Source organism: Ceratosolen solmsi, unplaced genomic scaffold, assembly GCF_000503995.2.
Source record: "Ceratosolen solmsi marchali unplaced genomic scaffold, CerSol_1.0 scaffold1, whole genome shotgun sequence".
NCBI lineage: Eukaryota > Metazoa > Arthropoda > Insecta > Hymenoptera > Agaonidae > Ceratosolen > Ceratosolen solmsi.
Window position 1 is genome coordinate 7,214,981 of NW_011948415.1, and position 19,050 is coordinate 7,234,030.

The following is a 19,050-nucleotide window of genomic DNA, read 5'->3' on the forward strand; positions in this document are numbered from 1 at the left end:
CAAGAGAACGTTCATGATTCTCTGTGGTTGTGTGTGACGGAGAGACGGAGAGGGAGAGGGAGAGAGAGAGAGAGAATCGGAGATGGAGTGAGGCCGAGATAGCGGAAAGATAATAAAGAAGACTAAGCGAGGAGGAATAGAAGGGGAATCGAAAAAGCATATAAGTAACTTCAAGAGACACGGCTGCTACTCGAAAAAAGACGGGCTGCACGACGACGCCTGACGTAATTACGAGCACGACTCGAGGCAGTTCTTCCTCGGCTTCCTCCTGCTGCTTTTCCATACGGAGGGGGCAAACCGGGAAGGGCAGCAATCGCTCGCCCCTCTACCCGCGCGAGACAGATATCGCAATTAACGGAATAACCATTTTTAAATTCAAGCAGAATGGAAGTCTTACTCATGTACGCTGGAATCCCTCCTCCTCGTGGTGGAGCTCATCGTCGCGTCCGGCGGCCGTCCTTGCGGTGGCGTTGAGGAGCCAGCATGGGATTAGAAAGCAAAAGAGGGAGGGAGGAAGGGAGAGACAAAGAGAGAGAGAGAAGAGATATCGCAAGAGGGAGAGATGTCGAGCGCCGATCGGAGCAGGACGAGGGAGCGAGGGTGAAGAGTCGCGCGCGCGCACCCGAGTCACGGAGGGCGACGCGCTCGACGACGGGAGGACACAACAGTGAACGGTGGCCCTACGCCATTATCGCGCCTTGGCCCCACGACACACGCGCGAGTACGACCCAACACATGCGAGCGCCCGCGCCTCGTACACTACGAACCCGCGCGCGAGTACACACGCACACACCCATGCATGCATATATATATATATATATATACACGCGGGCGCGCGCGTGAGGGCTCGCTCGCGATCGTGCAACGCTCGATATGCGGCGTTCGCCTCGTCCTCGTCACTGTTCGACAGCAGCCCCGCGATTCAACGAAGGTCGTGGTGTGCGTCCGTCGTCGTCGTCGCGGTCGTCGCGGTCGTCGCGGTCGTCACGGTCGTCGTCGTCACCGCCGTTACCGCCACCGTCAACGCCACCACCGCCTCTCCTCCCGTTCTTTGCGCCGCCTGGCTGCGTATCCTGCGACCGGGCCGGCCACGGCCGCCTGTACGGTGTATCCTCGCGTATACTATCGCTGTCGCTCACACTAGACGACGGTTAGTTGCCGTCGTGCTCCCAAGTGTACGTGAGTACGCGCTCTGCGTTTTCCAAACGGACGCGAGAAAGAGGAAAAAGAGAAGACAGAACGATCACCTCCTCCTCTTCCTCCTCCTCCTCCACCTCTTTCTGTTCCGCGCTATTCGACTCTTCCTAGTTCCTGAGCCCGCTAACCTCTGTCTGTCTCTCTCCCTCTCCCTTCCGCCCCTCTCGTTCCATCGCTCGCTCCCTTCCTCTCTCGTGGTTGGCCGAGCAAGCCACCTTCTGGTAGCCGCACGCGAAAGAGCGGGTAGCGGCAACCAAGAGAAGTGGAGAGAACGAGAAAGAAGGAGAGAGGATCGGCAGCGAGGTGCAAGCGTGGTCCGAATCATTCCACGCGCATCTCTGTTGCTCTCCTACACGGCTCTCTCCTTTTCTCATCCACACATCTCGTTTTTCTACAGCTGTTTCTCTCTTTTCCCTTTTTATATATACATGACGCGCGCGAGCGACCACTCACACCACCCTTTTCCCGCGCTCTGTCTCACCGAGAGCCGCGGCTTTCTCTTTTCTCGCTTCTCTCTCCCTCTCCTGGCCCAGCTCCGAAACGCGCGCACGCCTTTCCTCCTCTCTCTCCCTCTTTAGCCGCTCTTTTCTGTCTTTTTTATACCCGGAGCGGCCGAGCTCCCCCACCATGATCCTCAAGCTCGTGCATATGTACATTCGTATTCACATGCGTCAGCATCGTACGCACTCATACACAGTTAGGTTCGACTGCTACTCGCCCGACGCGACGGGTGCGACGACGATGACAACGACGACTCCCCCGACGATGACGACGATGATGACGATAACGAGGAGGAGGACGAAGACGATGACGAAGAGGAGGCCGACGGCAGCGGCGACGGCTACACAATCAACGGGATATGCACGACCTGCTGGGTACACGTGCACATACGCGAATACACACGTATGTGTGTTCGCATATGCCGGTTATACGGAAGAGAGCGAGAGGTGGGATGAGATGACGAGGGGAAAGGGAAGCGGAGCGGAGTGAGACGGGGGGAAAGCAATAGGCGGCAGCCCTCCTCGAAGAGGAACTCCTCCGTCCCCGTCTCAAAGGAGTGCAGAGTTACGTGCTACGGGCATCCGTACTGCGTACGGAAGGCATCCGCGACCGCTATTATTCGCGGTCGGGATATGGGTGCCGTAGTGAACTTTTTGAGCTTCGAATATACTACTATTACTACTACTATTAACGCCGCTGCTATCGCTAACACTACTATCACTACTAATTCTACTACTAGACTAGTTGTACTACCCACCTAATGCTATTACAACGACTATTGCTGCTACTACCAGTTCACGGACCGACACTACACCCAATTCGCTTGCACGGACGTTCTCCTTTCGCCTAAGCGCATGCTACATGTACACATATATAATAGGGGAGGGGAGCCAGCCGCGTATCGCGATTATCCCAAAGATTGACAAAGGGCAGAGGTACGCCAGGAGGAACCGGATGGACGCTCGACCAAGTGGGAGTGATGGAGACGGACAGATACACGCATACATACGTACACGCGCGTTCATGGGAAGAAGGCAGGGAGGGGGCGGCGGAGAAGAGAGAGAGAGAGATGAGCGACGCCGTGGCGCGCGCTCTTTCACATCGGCATCTCGTCGCGCTTATACATATATACATTTACTCGTTTTCCGATGCCACCACGACAAAACGAGAACAAGGGAGAGAAGTGTAGAGAGACGCCATGGCGAAATATCAGCGAACGCGCGCTACACGCACGTACGAACTACTACTCTCCTCTTCGTTCGCCTCGGCCGCGATGCTTCGCTCTAGTCGTCATTTTATCTCGCGCGATCGTTTCTCGTACGAATATGCGCGCCTGGAAGCCGTTCGTTCGGCCTTTGCCTGTGGATGTGCCGACACGTACGTGCATACGGCGTGTGCGTGTGTGCATGCCCGCACGCGCCACACAGGAGAAGCGCGAGAAATTGCCGATGCCGAAAGGCCGTAAGCCCCCGAGTTCCTTCCCCTCCGGCCGCCAGTCGCCCACCGCCCACCGTCCGCCGCACGCCGCCCCATTTCGCCCCACTTCCACCCGCGACTCTTTGTATTACGTTTATTTATTTGCCCTTTTTTAAAGCATTTTTATCTAGATGCACCGAGCAACGACGATTCGCGTCGCGCGCATGGAAGCGCCGATCGATGCTTATTTTCGGCTGCGACAGCCACTCGCAATTATAAACATTTTCGTGACAGCTGCTCATTTTTCTCCCTTTTTTTTCTCTGCTTCGTCGATACTCTCCATCTACCAATCATTCTTCCACCCGCTGCTCTCTCTCTCTCTCTCTCTCTCTCTCTCTCTTTCTCATTCACTCTCCTATATTAGCCAATATCTGAATAAATATGAGATAAGGATTACATGATGGCTAGGAAAATAAATAACTGCATTTAAAATATGCAGCGTTTGTATAATGCTCAAAAAATGTTGGACTTGACCAAACACCTGTCATCCTTTGCCTCGCGTTTTTTTAGCCTTTTAATCTTCGTTCCAAAGCTATCAAGGATCAACGCACCAGAGTTTCGTCATCTTGTATGCAATGATGCGCCAGTAGTGCCTGTACAATGCTGAAAGCTGTTCGAGAAATCGATTCGTTAATTCGAGACGTCATTTTTTCGTTTTATGCAATAATTATATTTTCAAACTTATTGTTAAACTGAAACCTTAAAATTGTGATTAATGACTTGGAAGCTTATAGGCTGCACGCGACCGCTTAAAGATTAATTTATTTTGGGTTTCGAGAATAAGACGCCACACAGTGATTAGTAAACCTTTTAAGATACTACAAAGAATTCAAGGTTTAAAAGACTCTAATAAGCAACGCTAAAGATCAATGACAATAATAACAATAATAGCAATGTTGACAACGACAATAACAATAACATCAAGAAATAAAATAACATTTATTAAATGCTTGAGAAACAAACATATAACGTAAAATTTATCATACAGAATGTAAACAACCGATGATCCAAGTTAAATTCCCAAAGATATGATATTAAAAGATTCGCGTATAGTAAAAGTAGAGTGTAGCTTTATTTTAAAGACGATAAGTTGCAATAAGAAGAGTAAGAAAAGAGAAGGGGAGTGAAGAGAAAGGTTTAGGGTTTCAGTTGCGATGAAACAAAACACAAAGCACCTGGCACCGAAACGCCCTACGGAGGAGCGAAAGAAGTAAGAGGAACATTCTAGAATATCGTAGGAAATGCGCGGACACCGATGTCTGACCTTCCGTATCTTTCTCTCTCTCTCTCTCTCTCTCTCTCGTTCCACGCTTGTATTCTTGTGATTTCATCAGCTTACACGTGCATACATGTGTACATGTGTACATACATACTCGCATTCGTGTGCGCCATGTAATTGCGGTGTGCGAATTCGCATACGAGCTAACTTTCAAGAATGCCCAATAGAAATAAAACAAAAGATGACATAATCGCGAGTCGCGCAAGCTACTCGAGCCCACACACATTTGCGCGTGTGAGCGCGAGCGCGCGTGCGTGCATGCGTGCGTGCTACTGCTGCAGCAGCACCAAAAAGACCAAAAGAGAGGAGAACAAATCTGCCGAGTCGAGTCACGAACTCTTTAAAACATTATTCAGTTCACCTACACTCCAATTTCCGAACTTTTCTGAGCAAACGCCAGATATCTCGGTGTATATCCGTGAAGAGCGACGAATCGTCCGAGTATGTTATTATCAAGACGTTCTTGACATTGACTATGAAAATTTTATCGAAAAACTCAAACATGCCTAGAAAATTAAGGAATCGGGCTACTTTTTTAGCACTAAATGCGCGAGAAATTTTTCCTCAATGAAATCTGCCACAGTATTTAAACACTTGAATCTTTATACAATGATAGATCGTAACTAATCATAGTAATGGAGCAGCATTTGGATTTTAAACGAGCCTGAATATTATTTTGATTGTGTCCTAAAACTTATTTAGGTCAACATACTAGACTTCAGTCGATTGTTACTGTGCTACTCTTGGTTGATACAACAATGGACAATTGAGTTAAGAAAAAATAAATCGTTTGAAATTTACCGCTGCTTTACATACATTTTTTCGAACGTTAAAAAGTCAGTCTTTCATTTATGAATTTAAACTGGAGCACTTCTAAAGATCCTTAAAGACTCTTAAATTTATTCCTAAAATGTATACGTCATATTTTTATACGACTTGACAATTGATTATGATACATTTAATAAATGCAATAATTATTACTATTTTAGAGATAATATTTATAAACTAGCAAATTTCAAACTCCAGTAAAAAAAATTGACTAACTCAAATATACGTACTTCTTACAACTATTATCACATACAATTATTCCCATAAACATTTTCCCAGTAAGAGTATATCTATTAAGGCGTTGATAACTTCTCTGTCTCTCTCTCTCTCTCTCTCTCTTCCACCCCCTCGCTAGTATATTCTCTAGTGGCACGATAAAAACAGTAAAAACAAAGCTTAAAGTATAAGTTTAATAAATAACGACAATATACTTGGAAATAAAAATTTAGTTGTGCTACAAATTTTATTATTTTATTACTTCCCACTTCTTCCCCCGACAGCAGTTCTTTTATAATTACATGGATTCACATTTTGAGGCTGACCAAGGAGCAAGGTGAGATGCACAAGTAAAATACCGGCAAATGCGCCTCGCTGCACACGCGTGCTACCTCAAATGCGCGAGTGCATGTACGCGTTAAGTGCGAATTTTAAAACGGCGGCGCTACACCAAAGTCGCGCGTTCGCTTGCGACAATGTCTCCCCATACGCACATATCTCGCATTTATAAAGTAAAGTATTAAGCACGCTCGCGACTAAAGACGGAACAAGCAATTGGTAATAGCGAGGCGGAGCCGAAATTACACCGGAAAAGAGAGCCAATCAGATTTTACCTTATACAGCGGCACGAGTGCCAGGATACTTGATTAACCAATCGTATCCTGCGATTCTTCGAGTACACAAGCCCCTTGCACTCGCGTATACCTACACAACGTATTATGCGAGTGCTGCGAATGAAAGGTAAGGTAGCGAGGACGTGTAGGCTGCCCAACTGATATCTCTTCTCGCTTGGACGAGAGAGAAAAAAGAAGAAGAAAAAAAGATTACGCCAACTTATACACAAAGTATTTTTGCCATTTTTAATACATACTCGGGCTTGGATATTCTCTTCCGTTCCCTTTTCACAAATATTCTCTTTTTCCACTTCAATCCTCCGGCTCTGCTTCGCGCGCCTCTCTCTCTCTCTCTCTCTCTCTCTCTGTCCCTCCTTCCCTCCCACAAGCCATCACCGCACTAACGGTTAAAAATTGCTCTCCCCCATCGGTTACAATTTACCTACTTATCGTTTACTTCATACATTGTATATATAATGTCGGTTATTTCAAATGTTCAATCACAAAAATAACGCGACAACGTCACTTATGAATGTCTAAGTTTATTTATTTGCTTTTTGTTTTTGTTTACTATGGTTATTTATGTCTGCAAATTTATGTCGCAACCGTTTATCATGGTATAATGGCTAATAATCGTTTTAAACATAATATCGCATTTTTATAAAATTTCATAAAATTTATGTATATATATTTCAATAAAATTTCATGGAATTTGGATGAAGATAAGATATAAAGCATTTCGTAAAGCAATTAATAAAGTAACTCGGAATCTTGTTTCGCATTGAAATAATTATAAACATAAGAACGCAGTATCTAGGTTCTTGAATAGTTTTGATTATAAATTGTATGCACGAAAATGGATGAAAAATATTGCTGCTCCACGTTTAAATTACTTATGCAATTAACAAGTAATTGTAACATTACACAATCATTCAAGATACTAATAAATACTTTTATGATTTCTTGGAAGTCAGTTTATTGCAATGTGGAGCCAAGACAAGCAGGCTATTCTCTATGCAGCATTGCTCAAATTTGATATTTCTCTTTAATCTGCTCGATACGCTTCTGCGTTTTATAGGGACGTGGTTCGCGGTTGGAATCTATTTCGGTAACACCGCAACGAAAGTAACGCAAATGTTTAAGGACAATTCTCGGTAGATAAAGAATCCATCGCGTCGAGAAGTTGATAAATTCATATGTACTGGGAATTGTCATCGATTATCTAAATCGAGACAAATTTTTGCTACTTGTCCGTTCACTTCTCGGAAGATAGTAGGTTACTTTCCAAAGACCGTTTCAAAAAGCCGAGCGTTCCCCGAGAGCGATCGAGAACGCGGAAGCTGCTCCGAAAAAAAGGAACGGTTTCACCCAAGAAAGAGAAACGAAACTCATGTGTGCGGGAGGAGCGCTCGAAACGAAAGAGCTATCCCCCTCCCCTTCCCCTTCGCCAAGCCACCACCACCGCTGCCGCTACCTCATACACACATTTATGCACACGCAGATACAATACACAACACCTGACCCCGTTCGATGAAAAATATAAGACACTTCGTTGAGTTTAGCATTTGCCGTAAAAGAGAAGCAATTCGATCGACCTCCTGCGATCTAGGAAGAAAGGGATAAAAGGGCGAAAAAGTCGCGAGACCAATCGCCCGGATGATCGATGTACGGGGCAGTGGTCAGATTTCATCGTATATTAATTATTCTTTTCCGTTTTCTTGGCTTCCCCCTCCTCTCGTAATAGTTCTTTTTTTTTTTTTATTTTAAAAAATCAAGAAAAACATCACCTCGTTGTACGGAAAATGTGCGGCAAGTGTAAATGGAGCGATGGCTGGGTGAGTCACTTTTTGAGAGAGCGTCGATCCTTTTTTATGCGAAACAATCAGACGGGTTTTCGCTCAATTGTTATCTCGGTGTCCATTTTGTTTGGTTAATTACTGAAGAGGCGGCGTTGCTGCTGCTGCTGCTGCTGCTCCTAAGCTCGACCGTGCCGATGCCGCCGACGCAGGTTACGTTGACACATGACCGTTCGGTTTTCTCATTTCTTCGTTTCTTCCTCCCTCCCTTCCTCTTTCATTCGATCGCTCGCTCTTGCCCTCTCTTTTTCTCTGCCTGCTTATGTATTCGCTTCCTCAAGCCACACGGGAAGGAGAGCGCGCAGGGACATACACGCACCGCGGCGATAAAACTCCAAAATTTATCGATTACGGCGAGTCCGAGCCGGCGACGCGAGCGTACGCTATACCCTCGCCGGGATTTCCGAATTCTCTCGCCTTTTACATTTGTCGTTTTTTTCCCTACTCTCATCCTGACACCAACCTAACCTTTCGCTCCCTCTCTCTCTTCCTCATCTTATCGTTAGTATAACATGCGTAGAAAGTTTCGTCGATACATGTAAGTGTTCATATATTTTTATCTTTAATGTAAATTCAATGTTTTCATATGTTTAAATCGTATAGCAAGTAAGTATTTGCGTCTCTCTCTCTCTCTCTCTCTCTCTCTCTCTCTCTCTCCTACCCTCCTATCCTCCCAGCCGCACTCGCTCCCACCCTCTCGCCCTCACTCACTTACTCGCTCTCTCACTCTATCTCACTCTCTCTCTCTCTCTCTCTCGAGCTCGCCACTGCAAAAATGTACATGGTGGTACTTGCTCGCAACTACCTCGTATAACTGCATGCACACACACGCGCGCGCGCGAGTTGGACGTGCACATTCGTTCGCACGCACCACATACCCGTTCTCACATATAGAGGCAAGCACTCTACATACAACAGGACAGAGCAAAACACTGGAAATTTGCTGTTTTCTTTACCTTTTTCTAGCCAGCATAAACTGCCAAGAAGTGCACATCCGTCTTCCGTCTTGAGGATAAATCTTTCCTTTCTAAAAGAGCACTTGCACTCGCGCAACACAAGAAACTCTTCTTCAATCGCGAGCTCTTTTTATCTTGTCGGTTACTTTTCGCGAAAACTTACTCGTTTGGACGCTCGATTAGCGCGCGAGTTTAACTTTATCGCGTCCGGAGTAACTTGGCTCGACTACGACCACAATACATCCTCGCCTAATGACAGGTTTACAAATACTGATTCCAGGGTGATCTGCACTCGGGCAACTCGTTTCCTTCCATTGTGCGTCCCCAGAGATAAGCGGAAATGACGTTCACCTCGTTCGTGCGGAGTGGAGTAACTGAGCCGTTAGGAGAGTTCTTACATTTGTGTGCGTACAAATGTGCCTACGAACGCACTAACACGCCGACGCGAACCAACGAAGCGGTACCGGGGATTGGGGAAGCTCCTACTACTCGGCCATCTTTCCTGCCCAAGTGCTATAATCCTTGCTATACGGTATACTCTACGGCACAGTCTCAACGGCAATGCATATTTCTCCTACGGATTCCGGGGCCCCGGCACTTGGGAAAGCTGGCGCATGCGTAGACGACAATTTTCATTGATTCGTCGATGACACGCGCGGCATACGAAACACTCGGATTAAATGAAAAAAGAGCCGTCGATTATCAATGGATTATAATCGGTACTCGGTAATCAGCTTGTCTGTGTATTAAGGCTTTCCTACTCGCATTCGCGCACTCGGCGCTTCTCAATCATTCACTTCCGTAAAACTTGTCCTTGTTTCTAGAGAAAAGCCGTGCCATCGAAACATTTCAATTCGCATGGAATACGGTATTTTAATAGCCGATCGTAATAATTTACCGAATCGATTATAAACAAGTATGAATAACTGACTTGTATATGTATATATATATATATATATATATATATATATACTTAAGAAAACGAGTAATTTCATATTACGGTCATTAACTTCGTAACTTTAAAGCCGATATATTGCTAAAACTACTGGCTTTATATTAAAAACTTTAATTGTCATATTTGTAGGTTTTTTTTTAGTGATTGGTGATTTCACATCTCTGTCTTTCGCTATACTTAAGAATATAATAATATACATATTGATGTTAAGATACAAATGATGCGGGATTTATTATTATTATTTCCAAAGTATAACAAGAAGTGTAGAATTTGTTTTCAATTACTTTTAGGATTTCGTGTTTTATTATAAATAGTAATCAATACACAATACATTTACTGTTATATACATTTAATATTATATATACATTCCAAATATTTTATATTTAAATAAAACACTTTAAATCTTAACTAATTGACAAAGATAAAATCTACAAATTACTTATTTTTCAACTGGAAGAATAACTAAATAACATAATTTTCTATCAATAATTAATTTTGTTTTATATTTGTTATTGATTTAAATATATATTAAATAATATATTACTGTTCAAACTTTAATGTTTATTCTTTTTAAATACTTTAATAGAATTTTGCCATAAACTAATGCTTCAAACACTGTACAAAATTATAATATAATTCTTATTGCACAAAGATACTATTTCTGGTTAATTAAATAATCATAATTATCATATAAAAATCCCTGCATTTTATCAACAATATGTGCATTCGACATTTTGATCAAAGATATAAGATAAATTAAGATAAATCTTAATTTTTAATAGTAATATTATTAATACCGACTATATAACTATATAAAATATATAACTATAATTTAAAGATACAATGTATTAATGTGATATAATGTGAGTTGTGTTGAAACTGTTGGTTTTATATATCAAGTGTTACGTTATTATGTATTTGCAATGAAAATAAACGGTCTTACTTTATAAGATATTGTTTGAAAAGTATTTTTAACTAAATTCTGTATATTCGAGTAACTTCGGCAAATAAAAGTTAAATAAAATTTAATTAAATAGAATGAATACAACTAATGACCAATCGATTAAATTTAGTATCATCCGATAACATAAACCATGAATAAATTTCAATATTAAAAATACACTTGTTATTTACCGATTTAAATTATGTATTACCGAATATATATGCTTGATATTCATAATTTTAGATTGTGATAGGAAATATTAAGTCATCCATAAAAGTTTTAACAATAGCTCGACTATGAAAACTTAATTTTAAAATTAAAAAGAGACTTCTTAGACTGAATCGATGTAATAATTAAATATTTATGAAAAATATATTCAATAAAATTTAAATTAAATGATTAATGAAAGCAATATCATTGTTACTAAAAAGAAATAAAAGTAATAACACACATATCTGTGTAAAAAATTATTTATTCAGAAAAATGTATTAGTATTTCGAAGAATTATAATTATTTGAGTAGTGATAATAATGTATAAAGTCTAATCTGTAATTGGGCTTATTAAAATCTGGTAATTATTACCGAATGATAAATAATAAAAGCAATTGTACAAATGTACAGTTTGAAGTGACATTTATTTTCTATTCTGCTATTATTAAATTGTATAATAATAATCCAAAAGAAGCTTTATAATTTGAAGTTGGTAATCTAGATATTCACTAGCGCAATATAAATATCGGTATTGCATGGTATTGAAATTAACGCTTTGGTACATAAGTTTTTATTCTTTATTTATTTTTATTTTTTTTCTAAATCCAATAATTTCACGTTGCTTTCAAACAAGTTTTTCTAATTATGCTTTTTTTTTTTATCGACATTTATTAACGTGATAATTCGAGAAAGACAGAGATGTAAGACACATGTGTTGTAAACATTAGAATTTCCCGCGTCAAATAGTTGTGCAAGTCCAAGAAAAGTCGATAGTCATATATCGTAAGGCCAAAAGTACCATAACGATTTTCTGTCATTCCCACGTGGCACTGTGATATTCTTCCTATTTATAATTTAAACATGATTTTGGGGATGATCGCCTCCTCGAGTTCGGCATACCTGCTAAACAAATGACTCGACTTATATTAATTTCTTCGGCAACCTGAACAGGCGTTGTTCGAGAGTTGACAGGTGGTTTGACATTTGGCCGCGCCACCATCGTCGCGCTGCCGCTCAACTTTTTCTCTCCGTCTCTCTCACTAATAGTGTGTACCGTCTCCTTGTATGCCATATTGAGTGTATGGAATACACACAGAGGGATTACGGAGAATCGTTTTGAGAATTGCGTACTCGGAGAATTTGGGAAGGGAGTGACTTTGATGAGCCTCTGCTAAGAAAATTGTGAGGCTTGAGCTTAACCACTGCTCAGATTAAGTGGCTGATAATTTATACCGACACACGAACCCCCGGGGGACACATTTTGTCGAACGTCCGCCCGTGTGCGCTCGATTGTATATGTGCGTGTATGTACATCTGTAGGAGAGAGTAGATTTTTTTCGACTGCATATAGGCACACAGAAAAGGTGAGCTTCCTTACGTGTCTCCTCCCTCGATCTTTTGCGCGTCCTCGTCAGATTTTACAGTTACGTGATTTATCATACGATTTTCATCTGAGAAGGACACAGTGCTAAGACGTACTTTTAGTTGCTAGTGACGTCGGCTTCGTTAGCCACTACCTGCTGTTGCTTGCTATTTTTTCAATCTCGATATCTTTATTTCTCGAAATGTTTTCTTCGTTGTATCTGAGCCATCGAGTATTGTAATATCAATGTTATCCTTTTAATTCTTACTAGTTTGGTGATAAAGTTCGTCTTACGCATTTTTAATATAGAATCGTAGCGTAATCTTAATATCATAAAGGTATTTCGTCTTTGTCTTTAGTCACAAGTGCTTTTTATTTACACTCGTGTTGTATGTTTTGTATACGGAATTTTTTTCTTAATTGTATACGTAAATTTTTTTTTTATTTATAATAATAATATTTACTTAAAATTATTTTAGTTTCAAAAAGTTTCTAGTAATAACTAAGTAACTAATGAAATTTACTGCATAAAGGTGAATGTTATATCTAAAAAAAGACAGTATATGCATATATATATATATATATATATATATATATAGTCATAATAAATTCGTATTTATTGTGCATAAAATAATTGCATGTAGCTAAAGATTAAATTAATCAGTTCAACGCTAGTTCATTAATGATTCATTGTTGTCTATTGTTTTTTGTTATAAACAATATCATATTTTTTATTATATATAAATACTGAATTTGATAGCAATACTTTTTCTTTGTAGGTATAAGATGTCGGCAGGACCTTATAATTATTCTTATATTTTCAAGTATATTATTATAGGTGATATGGGAGTAGGAAAATCATGTTTGCTACATCAATTTACAGAAAAAAAGTGTAAGGAAATCAATATTAAATAAGAAACCTTGTACATCATTTTTATTAATTGGGTTTCATTAATCATATTTAATATTATAGTTATGGCTGATTGTCCTCACACAATTGGTGTAGAATTTGGAACTAGAATCATTGAAGTTGCTGGACAAAAAATAAAACTTCAGATATGGGATACAGCTGGACAGGAACGGTTTAGAGCAGTAACAAGGTATTAATATAATCAAATTAAAAAATTTATTAAAGACAAACTGCAAATAATTAAATCATACTAAAGGTAGAATATTATGCATTTTTATCTTAATCAGCTGAATGATAGAGTTAGTTTTACTTGGTTCAAAGTTGATTATATATATATATATTTTATAATAATAAATATTTTTAATTTAAAATTAATAGATAACAATAAAAATAATGTACATTTACATAAAAACATTTATTATATGATACAAATTAAAAAGTTTGGTTTATATAGAAATTTTATACAGAACATTATATAGAAATTTATTTATATAAATTTATATAAATCTTTTTTAAAAGAGTATTAAAATATTAATTTTTAAAGAAACTTGAAATATATAATGTAAATACAAAATAATGTAATAAATAAAAATAAATAAAATTAAACAAATAAAATAAATAAAATTAAAATAATGTAATAATTTTTACTTTACATATATATATATATATATATATATATACATGTGGGTGGAGTAGTAAAAGATAATTAAATGTTTATTATGAGTAATTAATTAAATAAAATTTTGTTAATGATTTCTTGTAATAAAACAAAATACAAGTCTGTTTTTTTAATTAGGATTAATAAATTTTTATTTGTCAAAATTTATCTAAAATAATGTACAATTATATATCTTAATTTATCTACAACTGATTCATATTATTTCTTTGCATATTATTCATAGAATATAAGAATATTTTTTAATATTGAATCTAAAGCAATTTCTCTTATTAAAATATAAAAAAATAATTAAATATAATTATTGAATTTCTTTAAAAATTTAATAGTGTAATATTGTTAAAAAAAATGTATATAAATTTATATAAATAAATTACTATATAATATTTACAAGCTTTTTAAATATGTATTTGAAATTTTATTATTTTCAAAAATAAAAAATTAAGTGATATATATATACACATTATAAGTTTTGATTTTACTAAAATATTTATATATTTTTAAATGCAACATTTACTTTAATTAATATTAATAATTTAATTTGATTAAATTTTTTATTATAATCTGCAGGTCTTATTATCGTGGAGCAGCTGGAGCTCTCATGGTTTATGATATAACTCGACGTTCCACTTATAATCATTTAAGTAGTTGGTTGACAGATACAAGGAATCTTACAAATCCAAGCACTGTAAGTTTAAGAATAAATTAATTATAATTAAAGTACTAATAATTTTTTTAACATAGGTAATATTTTTGATTGGAAATAAAAGTGATTTGGAAGGACAAAGAGATGTTACTTATGAAGAAGCAAAAAAGTTTGCTGAGGAAAATGGACTGATGTTTGTAGAAGCTAGTGCAAAAACGTATGTAAAAATGTTTACAAATATAACTAGTATTGTTAAACGATATATTTTTATTATATTAGTTATTTTTATTTTAGTGGAGACAATGTTGAAGAAGCTTTTTTGGAAACAGCAAAGAAAATCTACCAAAGTATACAAGATGGCCGGTAAATTGATTTGGATCCTATAAATACAGTATAATTATTAAGTAATTATTTGAAAATGAATAATCGTCTAAATTATCGTTTCAGTTTGGATTTAAATGCAGCAGAATCAGGAGTACAACATAATCCAAGTCAACCCGGTCGCACCAATTTACAAGGAGTATTGAGCGTTCAACAAGGAGGAAAAGACTCATGCTCTTGTTAAGCTATTATTTATCTGTATATAGACCCTCTTATGCGTTAAATGGGGTTTTGTATACTGACAAAGATTTATGTTTTATTAACAATTGTATTAAAGTTAATAATACTTTTGTTGCATACTTTCCAGATTTCTTATTCGTATTTAAAAGAAAAGGATTCAAAATAATTACAATAAATAGTAGAAGCATGAGTAAAAAATATTGTAAATTCGTTTAGAATAATTTTTTATGTATATATATTTTTAATTTTATTAAAACACATTTTACGTTTTATATTCATAGTGGAAAATCAATCGGATTTTTGTTTCAAATATCAAAAGATGAAAAACTGACAAATCCTATACCATTTAATTTTCATGTAATTTTTTGTAAAAAAACAAATATTTATCAGTATACGAACAACCCTGAATGCCTGTAATGCATATAAGGTTTACATAAAAGTAAAAAAGCTATGTTTTGTTTAGATCTTTGATGAAAAGTATTTACCTAAACGCTAAATCATTTAGATATTGTTTTTTTTGATTGGCAAATAATTGCATGAAATAAATGCACATTTATATCGTATATTATCTTGATTATTAATATATTGATATTAATTTTTAAAATTATTGTTAAAATATAGTATTAAGAATGATGTAATTGCTTTATAAAAAAAATAGATATTTTTTAACGGACTTCGTAATTTAAATAAATTATTGATTAAATTTTTTTATTAAAAAAATTCTAGGAATATGAATTAATGTGTATCTTATTGAATAATAACGTTTAAATTTTCATTTTGCCATGATGAAAAAATAATATACTATAATATTCATGTTTGCTTGATGGATTAATTATTGAATAATTCATCCATGCTATGTTATAAAATCAGCTTGATTTTAGGTAAAGAATTACAAAATCAAGTAAATAAACGTTTATTTCATTCCTTTGTGTATTATGTTTAGAATATAAAGGCGGGAACAAAAAATGAAATAATGAGGCCCGATTAAGCGTTTTGTGAAAAATCGATTTTTCACATGTAACACATTTTGTAAAAATAATCGCGAAAGTAATCGCTATTCTATATAAACCAAAAAAAAAAAAGAAAAGGTATATAACATTAGATCATGCATAAAGAATGTAGTATCTAACAATTATTAAATAGGTTAATAATAAATAAGTAAATAGTAAAGATGAACATTTGTATGATCGTTATAAAATGTATTTACAAATACTTTAATGCCATTGTCAAGGTGTGCTTTATCTACTAATACTAAATTCTAAATGGGAAGTTGTTGTACTGTTATTATTTATAGCATTAAAGGAATTATAAAGTGTATATAAATTATTTCTTTTGCAAAATGGAATTATCATTATAAGTATTAAATTCAGAATTGGGCCTAACTGAGCTTTATTTTCCCAAATGGTTTATTTTATTGCCTCCAGGTTTATATTAAGATATATACAGGAGATATTTTCAATTTACAGTATTTGAAAGATATTAATTAAATGTATTAGTTTCACTAATTAATGAGATATTGACTTTGCTGTATATGCGATGTTAAGAATGTTTAAGATGAAGTCATTCTAATAATTAACTATACTATACAAATTGATTATTTGTTGACTTCTATTTTCATTATAATCATTTTATATTAATCTTTTTTATATTATATATTTATGTTATAAAAAAAATTTAGTAATAGTTATGTTTGTAATTAAGCGATTTTAAACATTCATACATGATTCCAACATGTCATTTTAAATATTGTCTAATAAGATGATTATAATTTTTAATGTTCATTTTGTTGTAAAAAAATATAATCAAAGTAAACGTAAATAAACATTAAAAATTTATTTATATTACGTATCGATTTTTGGAAAAAGAAACAACATAGCCTTTCCTCGCATTTACGGTAATTTTATTTTAGGAATGAAAATTTATACAATTTGATTATGTTGCTTCTGAGCATACGGATGTGTAAGCTCGCATGTAACATATAATATATATTCATATACAATATATAAATAATTAAGTTGTGCTCCTTATCCTTTAAAAGTAAAAGTGTAGTTCAAATATTTTTAACGTTTAACGAACAAAATCACAATTCGCTATTTTGGTTTTTTTTTTTGTTTTAAGAAAGAACAATTTTAATTCTACCGTAAATTTAAGTAAATAGCAAAATATTTATGTATTGATTAATAGGTTACGTTTGTAAAAATAGTAAGAAATGGATTATGGATTTTGCGATTTATGCGTTCATGCATCGACAAATAAACGAAATTTGAGGGAAACTCTATTAAAATTATACAACGGTAAATAATTTTGTAGTTAAATATTAAAAAATTTACAAATCTTCAAGTTAAATATATTAGTCAATATATTTTATTTATGATGCAGTTGGTTATAACACAGTTGCACTTAATCAAAATGTTGATGAAAATGTATTTCATAACGAAAAAAAAAAGAAGAAAAAAACTGATGAAAATGACACTGTAATTCCATGTATACCTGAACCAATAGATGTTAATGATTTACTTGAAGAATTTAAAGGAAAACTAAATATTTTACATAGAATAACCTTTTCTTTCTCCGACCCAATAAAAACGCATTCTTTGGTTTGTCAATAATTTAATATTCAAGCGTGAAAATTTTATCACAAAATATTACAAATAATTTTTGTCAATTGTATTACTTTTAGAATCAGTTGCCAATTTTAAATAAATATAACTTATATGCCATTATTCCAAAAAGCCAAGTAGCATTTCAGGTAAGTTTAAATCAATTGTTTTTATGTTATATATTTATCTTAATTTTGTTTATAGTTTGCCTGTTCTCAACTTAATGTAGATATTATTACAATAAATTCAACTTCTTCTCATATAAAACTAAGTAGGAAATTATATTCTCAAGCAATAGAAAAGGGTATTCATTTTGAAATAAATTATTCCGATGTTATAAATACTTCTACTCGTAAATTAGCTATTTACCATTCACATTTGTTGTATACGTTTGGAAAAAGTAAGGTAAATGAAATTTGTATTCTAACTCAATTAAAAATTTTTAATAATTATGAATTTTACTTCGACTTTTAAGAATGTTATTATTTCGAGTGGAGCCAACAATCATTATTCTATTAGAAATCCATATGATATAATTAATTTGTATCCTTTTCTTAGATTTAACTCATTATTATATAAAAATATAAAATATAATATAAAATTATAGTAGTTGCTTCCTTAATTTTGTTAATTGCAATTAGAGCTAGATTATTAGGATTGAATGAAGTAAAAGCTAAATGCTCAATCCTTCAACAGGCTCATCGAGTCCTTCTAAAAGGAGGTAATTTATTTTTCATTTTTTATCAAATCTTAATAAAATGTTTTCTTTTATCTACTTGTTTAATTTAATTTACAGAAGGGAGACGTTGTAGAAAAGCTATATTTAGAATTTATCGTGATACTGATGACGACCTTAAGTTACACGATCCAGCGGCGAAGAGACTGAAATCATAAAATAAAATCATAATTTATTTAATAATATTATTAATTAATAATTTCTTAATAAAAGCATATATTTTACATAATTATTCAACTAATTTATATTTATAATTTACATTCAACTAACTAATTTATTTACTTTATTACATTTTGTGTAAACCTTATACAAACAATGTACTTTATTTAAATATACAGTATACTTATAGGATATCAAAAATGAAAAGAATGTTTAAATAAATATTCTAAATATATAAATAAACGATGAATGAACAGTAGAATATGTGTATACATTAAGGATTTCGTTAGACTTAATGATTTTTTAATTCTTTATTAACTGGATGATTTGAATTTTGAAAAACTTGTTAAATAATTATCGAGCGCATG

General features: G+C 35.4%; 3 protein-coding genes across 6 annotated transcripts in view; 2 read left to right on the top strand and 1 right to left on the bottom strand.

Annotated features, from left to right (window-relative positions):
• The window catches only part of kis (chromodomain helicase DNA binding protein kismet), a 29,586-nt gene extending 21,429 nt beyond the window's left edge, over nt 1-8,157 (bottom strand). Inside the window, 1 exon segment of the mRNA XM_011495508.1 lies at nt 7,899-8,157. The gene's annotated coding sequence lies outside the window, so the exon portion shown is untranslated.
• Nucleotides 8,158-11,823: 3,666 nt separating this feature from the next.
• On the top strand, nt 11,824-15,372 carry Rab14 (RAS oncogene family member Rab14). 4 transcript variants are annotated; one of them, XM_011507768.1, is made up of 7 exons: nt 11,824-12,395; nt 13,174-13,286; nt 13,368-13,494; nt 14,551-14,668; nt 14,725-14,843; nt 14,921-14,989; nt 15,074-15,372. In XM_011507768.1, the coding sequence occupies exons 2-7, from the start codon at nt 13,181-13,183 to the stop codon at nt 15,189-15,191; spliced, it is 657 nt and encodes a 218-aa protein (XP_011506070.1). In that variant the 5' UTR covers nt 11,824-12,395; nt 13,174-13,180; the 3' UTR covers nt 15,192-15,372. The 4 variants fall into 4 exon arrangements, with proteins under 4 accessions (XP_011506070.1, XP_011506072.1, XP_011506071.1 ...); XM_011507770.1 differs by lacking the exon at nt 11,824-12,395 and adding an exon at nt 12,417-12,506; XM_011507769.1 differs by lacking the exon at nt 11,824-12,395 and adding an exon at nt 12,524-12,732.
• Nucleotides 15,373-17,354: 1,982 nt separating this feature from the next.
• Nucleotides 17,355-18,681, top strand: Rpp30 (ribonuclease P protein subunit Rpp30). The gene is made up of 7 exons (XM_011495509.1): nt 17,355-17,481; nt 17,567-17,784; nt 17,868-17,936; nt 17,992-18,192; nt 18,263-18,330; nt 18,429-18,508; nt 18,584-18,681. Exons 1-7 carry the CDS (start codon nt 17,397-17,399, stop codon nt 18,679-18,681), a joined length of 819 nt encoding a protein of 272 aa, XP_011493811.1. The 5' UTR covers nt 17,355-17,396.
• Nucleotides 18,682-19,050: the final 369 nt, after the last annotated feature.

Coding starts and splice junctions, on each gene's coding strand:
- Rab14 (XM_011507768.1), top strand. CDS start 13,181: ATGTCGGCAGGACCTTATAATTATTCTTATATTTTCAAGTATATTATT. Junction 14,669..14,724: donor ATCTTACAAATCCAAGCACT/GTAAGTTTAAGA, acceptor TTTTTAACATAG/GTAATATTTTTGATTGGAAA. Junction 14,990..15,073: donor CAAAGTATACAAGATGGCCG/GTAAATTGATTT, acceptor TTATCGTTTCAG/TTTGGATTTAAATGCAGCAG.
- Rpp30 (XM_011495509.1), top strand. CDS start 17,397: ATGGATTATGGATTTTGCGATTTATGCGTTCATGCATCGACAAATAAA. Junction 18,193..18,262: donor ATACGTTTGGAAAAAGTAAG/GTAAATGAAATT, acceptor TCGACTTTTAAG/AATGTTATTATTTCGAGTGG. Junction 18,331..18,428: donor CCATATGATATAATTAATTT/GTATCCTTTTCT, acceptor AATTGCAATTAG/AGCTAGATTATTAGGATTGA.